The sequence below is a fragment of the Raphanus sativus genome, chromosome 7 (genome assembly GCF_000801105.2).
Source record: "Raphanus sativus cultivar WK10039 chromosome 7, ASM80110v3, whole genome shotgun sequence".
NCBI classification, from domain to species: Eukaryota; Viridiplantae; Streptophyta; class Magnoliopsida; order Brassicales; family Brassicaceae; genus Raphanus; species Raphanus sativus.
In genome coordinates, this window is record NC_079517.1 from 24,390,781 (window position 1) to 24,402,166 (window position 11,386).

At 36.3% G+C, this 11,386-nt stretch overlaps 2 protein-coding genes and 1 non-coding gene across 3 annotated transcripts; 2 read left to right on the forward strand and 1 right to left on the reverse strand.

The window, feature by feature from the left end:
• The first annotated feature begins 895 nt into the window (after positions 1 to 895).
• Positions 896 to 1,002, forward strand: LOC130498193 (small nucleolar RNA R71). The gene has a single exon (XR_008937114.1). It is a non-coding gene; the product is annotated as a small nucleolar RNA R71 (small nucleolar RNA).
• Positions 1,003 to 5,471: 4,469 nt separating this feature from the next.
• Positions 5,472 to 9,110, forward strand: LOC108831236 (uncharacterized). Its single transcript, XM_018604798.1, has 7 exons — positions 5,472 to 6,335; positions 6,435 to 7,037; positions 7,255 to 7,320; positions 7,444 to 7,572; positions 7,939 to 8,261; positions 8,344 to 8,425; positions 8,493 to 9,110. The coding sequence occupies exons 1-7, from the start codon at positions 5,472 to 5,474 to the stop codon at positions 9,108 to 9,110; spliced, it is 2,685 nt and encodes an 894-aa protein (XP_018460300.1).
• Positions 9,111 to 10,162: 1,052 nt separating this feature from the next.
• On the reverse strand, positions 10,163 to 11,178 carry LOC130497584 (uncharacterized). Its single transcript, XM_056990505.1, has 3 exons — positions 10,744 to 11,178; positions 10,497 to 10,667; positions 10,163 to 10,424 (listed from the first exon to the last, which is right to left on the reverse strand). Exons 1-3 carry the CDS (start codon positions 11,150 to 11,152, stop codon positions 10,387 to 10,389), a joined length of 618 nt encoding a protein of 205 aa, XP_056846485.1. The 5' UTR covers positions 11,153 to 11,178; the 3' UTR covers positions 10,163 to 10,386.
• Positions 11,179 to 11,386: the final 208 nt, after the last annotated feature.

The following is an 11,386-nucleotide window of genomic DNA, read 5'->3' on the forward strand; positions in this document are numbered from 1 at the left end:
TACGTCTAGATGATCGACTTAGATCTCGGCATCGGGATTCTCTTTTTCTAAGTCTACAGTTCTTCCCTGATCCTGTTTATTTGAAAAATTTCTTATTTGTTCTGATGTTCCCGAGTCAGAATCATTGTCAAGAAGCTCTATGGGGTTGGAATTGCTTTTTCCTGCGTTATCAATGATTTTTTTATTTCTGGTATCGTCTCTGGCATTTGTTTCAAGGCGTTTTCCGCTTCGTAACATCACGGCATATGCCTGGCGTTTTGCCCCAGGGTTAGCATCGGTCCTTCCAGGAAGACGACCTGTCTCTCTTTTAAGAGTAGTTGCCAGGTTAGCAATTTGGTCTTCCGTTCCCCGTAGGTGTTCAATTAATGAATCCATCTTCTGATTTAGTTCACCGTAAACACTGTTTATTTTCCCATTGAATTCGGATTTCATTTTACGGTTTCCTGTAAGGGCTTGTTTTAGGTTGTACTTCTCTCTCCCAGTACGAGACTGTATACAGATCTCATAGTCTCGTGTAAAGCTGTCGACGTTAAACACATAATGAGGATCAGTAGTATCTAATTCTTCTATAAAGTCGGGCTCATCTTCTGATATAGGAGGAGTTTTATTGTAGTACTGGCACAGTCTAGGTGGGTTTAGATCTGTTAGAAGGGAATGAAGCTAATTTATAGAATTCTTTATCTCAGCTAACTCAGTATTTTCTATCGAGTTTACAGCTTTTTCTTTTTCTTCATTCATCTCTTCATAAGATCTTCCTGTTGCCATGTTTTCGATTAAGCGTCTTGCTTCCATAGGATTTCTAGTAACAAAATTCCCTTCGCTTGCTGGATCAAGCGTTGTCTTATAGCTCAGAATAACACCTTTGTAAAAGATCTTAAGAAATTGTGGTTCTGGATAACCATGGTGGGGGCATTCGAGTTCATAACTCTTGAATCTTCCCCAAGCGTTTTTGAATGATTCCTGAGGATTTTGACGGAAGGTAGAGATTCGCTTCCTTACTTCCCAGTAACGAGCATCGTCGAAGAATCTCTTAAGAAAAATGTTTCTAATCTCCTTCCAACTAGTCAGGGATCCTTTTGGTAGACAGTTTAACCATCTCAAAGCTTCCCCTTTTAGTGAAAATGGGAAGAGTCTGCAACGAATGTATTCGTCTGGAATTAACTCCTCTAGACCTTTGATGTGGTCTTGTAGATGTTCTAAGGAAGATCCTTTAAAAGGGTTTCGACGCACCATATTATAGTAATCAACATCAAACTTGGTTTTCGTGGTGACGTCGTCAGGTACTCTAATAGCAGACCTATTGGAATAGGTCCTATTGGGGTTTAAGTAGTCTTGCAAGGGCAATTTAATTTCTTTACCTATGTTTAAGGTAGAGTTTGACTTAACAAGGATTTCAGTCCCCTGTTTTTCATTAGTTTGGCTAGAAATGTTGCTTGATTGACCTATTGGTTCAGTTTGGACTACTTTCTCATTATCAGCATCGGTAAGAGGGTACTTACCTGCTTCCGGCTGGGTGGTATCGATCGATAAAGTTTCGGATGAAATGATCGATTCTTCTGTATCTGCGTCGCTCGATTGACAATGTTCTGTGTCGATCGATGCTTGGCCGACATCTGTATTCTCCATCCTTTGTGTTGTAAAACAAAAGAATAGAAAAATTAGCAAAAGTAACAAAGTCTATGCTAAATCCTAAATTAAATCTAAAAGTAATAAGAAAGAGTCCCCGGCAACGGCGCCAAATTTGATATCACTCAAATTACCCTAAAAAGTGAATTACTCTCTCAAATAAGAGGTTCAGATGTAGTACTTAGGGATCAAATCCACAAGGACTCTAGGATTACTTGAAGGTTCAATTAATTAGAAGTGAAGATAGACGTAAGGTTTTATATGTTTTTAAAGCAATAAATATTAAAGTGAACAAGGAAGTTGTTCAGTAACTGAAATGAAGGTTGTTTCTTAATGAGGAAAATAGCTAGCTTCAGGTATTTCTCAGGCATGGATTTATGCAGTTTGAAAGTGACATTAGGGGTTTAGTACTTTAAACTCAAGCAATTGGTACGACCAGTAGGGTCTCCTTTACTAGATCCCGGATCTCAACTGTCGTTTGTTGATCTCGGAAAAGAGTCGATCGATACGACTTTCGTCTAATCGATCAATACACCTTTCAAACAATCGATCGGTACAACGATGGTTGTATCGATCGGTGGTAATTCTAGCAAGCATTATCGATTTGGTTGAAAACGTTCTCTAATGATCTTGACCACCTTTCGCATGTGTCTAGTCAGTTAGATCACTTTAGTTTATTTCAGGGTATTGAGAGTATACAGTTGGTTATCTTTTCAATCCTAAGATCTAGATTTAAGGGTGATCAATCCTAAATCTAGTATTAAGAATAACTAAAGTGAAAAGACTAATTTAATCACCCTAACAATTGTCACAATCTATCATAAGATCCACCCTTATGAGAAACCTAAATCTAACAATTAGGTTTACTCAGACATATTCATGAGAGACAAAGTCATGATGGTTTGAATAAAACTTAATATGAAATAAGGAACACAAGATTAATGAGTAAGATAAAAAGGGAGTTCAAGATCTTCTTTGTTTTGCAGTCTCAGATCTATCTCTCCAACTCTAACTCTTCTCCTAAGGTAGCCAAATTGCTTCTCTTCTCCACTAGGTCTCTAGGCAAGTCTGCCTTTAAAATGATACAAAACCCTAGTATATAAAGCCTAACAGGCGGCCATGGACTAATTGTGTAAATAGCACACTTTGTGATACTTGAAAATCTTCTAAATCGTGATCCATCGAATGGCTTAATGTCGATCGACACTCTTCGATATCTGTCGGTCGATTGTAATTGACTCTAATCGTCCGATCTTGCATGATTCCTATCGGTCGATTCTTCATTCGTGAGAATACTCCAAAAATGCCTTAAAAGTATTGCTTTTTTCAATTAAGTACCTGTGCCTGAAAATACTCTAAAATAATTTGAAAACGTAGTAAATATGATTGAAAACTCTCATATACCATGGCTAAAAATGGGTGAAATTCATGGTATATCAATGAAAAATACAGTTTTCTAGTTTTGTCAAAACTATTGTTCTAAGTCATTTGAGTGTGTGAGAAGCAGCTCTTGAGCAATCAGACTTATCAAAGCTTCCTTTCACAGAGCTTTGTGGCGTCCATCATTCCATTTCCATCCACTGATCTTTCTTGAGAGAGACTTCAGTCCAGCAGGCCGGATCCCACCTTCATGCCATCTTCCATCCATCGATCCTTGTTGAGAGAGACTTCAGTCCAGAAACAAAGATCCCATCTCCATCAATCTATCCCTTTTCTATTTGTTTTATTCATATTATCATTCTGATTTATATTCATATTTGCTTCTTTTTGCATCATAAAACTTATAAAAACCCATAAAAATCTATTCTCTTTGTGTTCAGGTTGTAGCTTGGATCCAACCTCTATCAATTCTTGGGTTATCCCTCCCCCCCTGTGCCCACAACATTTTGGTATCAGAGCTCAAGCTCCTGACTAAGGTGATATCTATCCTTCCATCATATCTCATTTGCTTGCATTTGTTTCATCTTAAATCAAAAAAAAAAAAAACAGTTTTTGCATTTTGTGTTCTTTGTTCAGCATAAAATTGAAAACCATAAAAAGTGTGAGGTAGGAGTCGACCTGTTGTTTAGTTTGATTCTTTTTTTTTCACACTAAAGGATGATTATATTGAACAACTGCGATTACAACATTGACCGGCGATTTCACAAATCCCGGCAAACCAGGGCCGACGAACCAACACACTGGTTCTCGGAAACAAAGCCGGCAGAAACAAGTTCTCCGGAAACTGAGCCCTATACTAGGGAAACATTTTAAAACCAACTTAAGATAACATCCATGGAGATTAAAGGATAAAGCTAAAGTAGGATTAAAAACCAAAAAGAAAACGAAGAGGAAGAAAGCTCCAAAGATAAACACCAACACTCCAAAGACGTATCCTTGATGAAGAACTTGAACCTCCCATAGTGAAAAAGCATAGCAATTTTAACCAAAGAAAACCTAAGCTTCAAACCGGAGAACAGAACACACTGTTCTTACTTTTATCCGGAGACGGCGGAATGAAATGGCGGAGTCAATCTCAACTAAGGAGCGACATGCAAACGCCTAGGAGGCTGAAGAACGACATGCAAACGAAACATGTAAACGCCGAAGCTTGTGAGAGACGAGGGCTCGATCGGACCTCTGAGTTGATGACAGGGAGCGAATCACACCATCCATTCAAACATCAATCTTGAGAGTCAAAATGGATGAAGGATCGAAATGGAAGGAAGTCAAAGACACCATCAACAGAGAAGAGGTGCATGCATCAAGAAGACAAACCACCAACCGTTGATCTTGCTTTAATCCCAAAATAATAGAGCCCAAATCAGATAAAGAAAAGATCTGAAAATTCAGCTTATCACCATCCAAATCCGCATGCAATCTAACCGATGAAAAGCATAGAAGAAACAAAAGAAAAGGATTAAACCCGACTCCGACTCTGTGGAAGCAGCCGGAGCCGGTGAACGATGGTGAAGAAGGAGATCTTATGAAGAGAGAAGGGAGAGGAGGAAGAGAGAGTTTTTTTGACTATTGAGTTTGATTCATTTCAATCACAAAAAGAAAAGAAAAATTTGTTTGCATTCATTTAGCTATTTGTTTCCATTTCTTAAAAAAAAAGTCAAAAAAAAAATCTGCATTCCATATTTGTTTCTTGTTTGAATCTTGCATTAAAAAAAAGAGGTATATCATTTTTATTTCGTGCATATCATATTTGTTTCATAATTTTTGATATTTTCATATATAAAAAAAAGAAGGTGTTTGCATTCATTTGTTGCCATTTTAAAAGTCAAAAAAAAATCAACATTTAAGTTGTTTCCATTTCTTTTTGCATTGCATAAAAAATCTGAAAATTCAAAAAAAAATCATCCTAGTTATTGTTTCATATCATATTGGTTGATCCATTTTGAGATTGCATCAGAAAAGAAAAAAAAATATATTTTTAAGAGTATTTGCGTCCCATATACACAATGATTCGTCTATTTAGGCAAATGACTATATATACTGTTCATCAAGAATCGTAATTCGTATTGCCATTTCAATCCCTAAAGCTATAGCCTACATGCTATCTGACAACATGAATTATAAAGATTTGATGTTGCTTGCATGCGTAGACTAAAGAAAAACCGATACTACCAAAGTATATTTTTCGATTTAATTTTCCATCTGACCAAAGAAAATTTGGCTCAAAATTATTGTAACCGTTAAGCCCAACCAATCGTCGCGATTATTTGCAGCTTTATGAAATTGATTTAAAAGTTCTGTATTCTTGTTTACAAAAAACATCTTTTTCCTTTACACACAGAATCATGGTTCGTGTTCGCCTGGTTGACTCACCTATTTCTTCCGAGTCGTAAGATATACCGGAGATGATGGAACTTCCTGACCGAATGTTTGCCGATGGTGAAGAACCAGTTGGCGTTCGCGTTCTTGCTTATCATCCTTCGAGTGGAATCCGGAAAATCCTAAGAACTTTGTCCGACGAGGAAATCCAATTCATCAAAGCTTCTACCTTTGGGAAATTTATAGATCTAGCAGACAAACCCGCGTTCTCTGGGAGGTTTGCTCGATATATTCTTTCAACACAACTTAAGGTAAAAAAGAAGCACGAAGTTTGGTTTCGTTTTGCTGGAAACCCGGTTAGGTTTTCTTTAAGAGAATTCGCTGCTGTGAATGGCTTACCATGTGGGAAGTTTCCAAAAAAATCTAGGAAAAACAAGAAAGAACTACTTGCAGAAACTCCCTATTGGCCTACTCTATTTGGTGGTGCTGAAGTTGTTAGTGTTTCATCGGTCATTAGAATGCTACGAAAGAAAACAGTAGTGGATAAAGATATTAGGATTAAGTATGCTCTGCTTGCTCTGGTTTCATCTGTATTGATGCCGACTAATTTGAAGTCTAAGATTCCAAAAGAGTATGTAGAGATGATCAAAGATTTAGACGAATTCTTTTCGTTTCCTTGGGGCCGACTTGCTTTTGATATGCTAATGACTAGCATAAAGGAGAAAGATGAGATAGCGCTTTGTCAGAATACATTCGCTCTTAAAGGTTTTGTTCACGCTATACAATTGGTGATGGTTGAAGCGGTGCCGGCTCTAACAGAGGTTGTTCAAGAGGCTGCTTCATCTTCAGACACAGACTCAGATAGGGAAGAAGATGATCTTCACGAGAAGCATAATAAGCGACTGACATTAAGCCCAGGACATGCTAGAGATGTTGATCAGAAATGCGAGGTACGAAGTAAATTTATCAGTCTCATTTTATACATATATAGTAATTTGAACATTTCAATAAGGTTTATTTGTAAAATTAAATAATTAATTTGTACATAGGTTCCTGTAAAATGTATTAACGAAGACAAGGCTTCCTCTGGTGTGGAAGATGAAGAGGATGATTACTCTGACGAGAAAATAGATGCAAAAGTTGAAAACATTTTGCGTCTATACAGCGAAAAACATTGTTTCAACAACTCAATGTTCAAGAGGGGATTAGCAATGGCTGATGTTGAACAAATGGGTAGCAAGGGAAAGAGCAAGAAGAGAGCAACAAAAGCTACTAAGAAAGCGGTGCCCAAAGAATCTGGCTCGGACGAGAGGTTTGCTACTCTTCTATATGACAAGATGAAGCCAGAAATTTCTAAATTTCGAGAGATGGCCAAGAATATAAATGCCACTGTCAAAGTTGCTGGTCAAGAATTTGCTTCGATGGAGTCTCGGGTAGGAAGTCTTGTGGAAAATAAGATCAAGGATATGATAGAGTTTGTTATGGTTCCAATGGTAGAGCAAAGATTTTTTCGGTTCAAAGAAGATATCATCCAGGGTATTGAAAGCATTATCAAGAATCAACATGAGGATCCGGTTATCAATTCGAAAGGGCAGCCATCTACTATGCCACACTGTGACAACACGGATCAGCCGTGCTACGATATCGAAAATGTGAGTTCACTAACCAAAAAAAGAGTATATTTCAAGAACCATTATAAGATGCAACCATTTGCTTTACGAATTTTTAACAACAGCGTAGTCGTTATCTGCAATTTTCATATATTTCCGGTTACCTATACAAGTATATGTTCTTATGAATGTTAACCGGATATTTATTACTTGTGTCATTTATGCCCAATTTGATAGATAATTCTTGTGTGACTTGTAGAGTCAAGGAAGAAAGGAAACATTTTCTCAAGATGAAACAACACATTCTGCGGAAGATAATTTGCATGTAAGAATAAAATCTTGATTATGTAACCACTTTTAAATTCATTTATCTTTTTCGTATGACTAACAAATCGTTGCAAGTCATATTGATTAAATTTACTATTACTTTAAAATGTTTGGGTAATAGGAACTCCCAACAAGAGGTCTACCGTCTGATATAACTGGATTAGCTCCCAATCCTGATGCAACATCGGAAGAAAATGAAAGGGATCATCATCCAGCATCAGAGCCGGATAAAGTTTCCTCTCCAGTTAATGTTAGTAAACGTTACAATTTAGCTATATAAATATAACTTTGATATTTAACAGAGTAATTTTTTTAGATGGCCCCGAGGGATCAGTTCTCATATATTGAGAATCCATCATTCTCGCTTGATTTGTCTCAGGAATAAATACAAGATCATACTGTCAGTAGATCAGTTAAAGAACCCGAAACTCGCAGAGAAGACATTCAGGTTAAGCTCCCACAACGTCGAAAGAGTTTGCGACTAAAAACAACTCTTAATTCATCACCGTTTCCGTCTACTTCAGCAGAGCAGGTACAAAGTGTAAAACCTATAGTATTTTATAGTTTCTGTGATTTTGGTTTAAAGCAATAATAACACTAGGATTTCTCATTTTAGATGTCTGACATGGAATTGTTCCCTGTTTCTGAGATTCCGTCGTTCTCCCTTGGTTTGTCTCAGGATGATAACAATGAGGACCTGGTGAACGGGTCAGCTGCTGAACAAGTCGCAGCAGAAAAAAGTAATAATTTTGAACTACAAGACTGCAGGAGAGGCAAAAGACAAAAAACCGTTACCCATGGTCTCGTTGACGTTTTCCAGTGTAGTCCAGATATACTAAACAGAGCAAGGGATGCCCAAATGGTTGTTTATGGGAAAGCTGATTCTTGGGAGTATACACAAAAGTATACTAAACTTGCCCAAAAGCTCAAATCCCAATTGTAAGTTATTCGATGATCTTATTTAAATAGAAGATATTTAATTATTGATTTTTTATATAGTACTATGTAATTTCCATTGTAGTGTTATCAATATCGGAGGGTGTAATGTTTCAACCAAAGACATTGTGGATATTGTCGAAAGGGCCAGGCTGTACTCTTCAAAGGTAAGATTAGCTTCTTCGTTTATCATTGAAGATATTGTTCTATGGATTAATATATAATTATCTGTAGGTGATGGACATCCTTATGAAGCATCTTAGCTTGTCATATGCTAAACAGTCTCTACCAGTTCAGGGCAAAAGATCGGTATTTTTTAATACAAAGTTCGTTGCCTCATTGTCTACCAGTTACCTGAAATTCTCCAAAGTATCGGATAAGGAAACCCATATGCTTACCAAGAGTCTTGTGGACGTGTTTGGAGAGGTCATGGTTCATCTTCCTGATGACTATCGTTTCTACTTCCCTTTTAATCTTGATAAAAAACATTGGGTCGGCTTGTGTGTGGATCCATCTGCTTGGCTGATCACAGTTATTGATTGCAACACCGCGCTCAGGAGTGAAGCTTTGATCAGTTCTGAATTCAAGCCACTATCGGAGATGTTTCCTTACCTAATGAGACAAGCTGGATTCCGAATTTCGAATTCTCAGCTTAGACCAATGGTTGTTGAACGAGCAAAATCCATTCCGCAGAACATCATCTCAGCTGATTCTTCTCTAACGTCCGTTCTACTGATGCAAACACATGCTCTTTCTGGAATTGAAACTTGTCGTTGTATCACTCCACATATTTTAGCTTCTGAGGCGCAAAGGGTGGCTGTTCTTCTATATGAGTACCACATGAAACTCTAATTTGTTATTTATGGTTTGTAATTGTAGAATGTTTAAAATTTGACTATGTATCCGAATAAAGCATTTAAGGAGATTGTAGCGTTTTAGAATTCGCTACTTATTGGTTCATACAGTACAATTATTAATATTAGTATTTCATCTATGTATGCATTAGTTAGGAATTAAGGAATATATTATCATGTTTATTTGTAAAAAATAATTCATGATGCAAATACATATTATAATACTAGCATCATTAGAAGTATAAAATTAGGGATGCAGTAATATAAGCATCTAAACGTGCAAGCTTACGTAAAGAAACATAAGGTTTGTGCTTTATGTGTTTCTAAATGTCCATTAAAGAAGCATCTCTTGTTACCTTGTTTGTTTTCGTTTAGATTAGAGTTTTGTTAATCCATTATTAACTCTTTGTTTTATTAAGGTCCGATATTTTGTCATAACGTGTGTTAACCTTTAACAATATCTCTAGCCGGTTATTACAAATCGTTTCAGATATACATAACTATTTCCGGATAATATTCAGGAAAACTGATAACTGAATAAACCATAGATTCTAATCCATTTGATAAACAGATTAATAGGAAGCACGATAGATTAGTATATAACTATGATAAGTATAATGATAAAACACTATTTAAGAAGTTTATATATTTATTTGCCTATAATAAACATAGATTACTGTTATTCTTTAATGGGAAAAGATGCTATTTAGAATTTAAAAAAAAAATTCAAATAGACTTGGTTTAAGTTTTCAAATTTACAATTAGACAATATTATAGTATTTGTGTTAATGAGATTATCTATTCAGCATAGAAACTCTATAATCATCAGCATATCTAGCTACTATCAATATTCTTAGATCATATAGAAATAAATATTGTATTATCATGAATCAAAATTATTAGTAATGTGCTATTTAATATTTAAATACTAAGACAATAAACTATAACTAATTATGGTAATTCTACCCGCAAATTGCGGTGATGAGTTAGAGATGTAGGTGTTTAAGATTGTAGCCTAAATAACGTGAATTGACAATTAATCTACTACGAAACGATTATATTAGATGGAAGGAGATAAGTTTGGGACATACAGACAGGACAACATTAAAAAAAAAACATAACAACTGAAACAGAGGATATCTTTAGATAAAGACATCACCGCTGTTTATTATTCATAATATAACACGCTGCATTAGACAATACGATTTAGCAAACAACTTGGACTGGTGATACTTTTTTTTGGCTTCTTCCCACGAACATAGCTTCCGATTGCTTCACTCTCCCGGAACCGACGGGTTTGATCCAGATGCAACTAACATATTAAAAAATAATCAAAAACCAATAGTCGTTATTTATCCGGTTATATAATTAATTTATAACTAACCGTCTTTGGTTATCTTGGTTGATGACACACTTGACTGAGCAGCTCTTTCTTCTTGTTCTTGCTTTGCCTTTGTAATTTCAAGATGGGCCCGGTAGATTGCAACCATCTCATGCTCGCTGAATAATTCTTCAAGAATTTCCTTGCTTGCAACGAGTTCGTCATCACTATAACCTACAAAAACATTTTTTTTTTTAAAAAAATGTACATAAACAAACTATGCTATTCTTTACGAAATATGGATACTAACCATTGAAAACAAAGGTTGCATCGCCGACGGTAAACGTAGTCTTCATGAGAAAATGGAAATGGGCAACATCTTCATATCCAGATGAAATGCAAAGTTTGAGATCTGTGAACCAAGAGCGGAGATGCATCATAGCTTCAACTTCAGAGTTTGAACTCACAGTAAGCGGTGGTCTGCAAGTCCCATCTGGTTCGAGCATCCACTCCGGAGGGTGGTAAGCCATCGCCAGGGGAGTTTCATTCGTCATATGATAACGAGCTCGGATTATGGTTTGCATATTTTCGAAAGTTTTCGTCGGTTTGAACAACACAGAATAGCCTAGATCACTCGAATTTCTCTGGAAATTCCAAAAACCATCGTCGTTGCGGTTCCATGCTCCGTGATATAAACTCACACGCAGAGTAGTCTCCATTTAAGAGAAAGAGTTTAGTTGTTAAGGTGTGTGAAGAAATGTTATTGAGATGACCTGATTTTATAGAGAAATCAATAAAACACACAAAGAGATAAGATCAAAACTTCCATATCTGCAAATAAACTTTATAGCCTAGCTGGCTACTCTAATATAGATATAATGATGAGATTCGAATTCTGACACATATGACACAAATATTCCACTGCTTGCAAAAAAACAAAAAAGTATATGTTA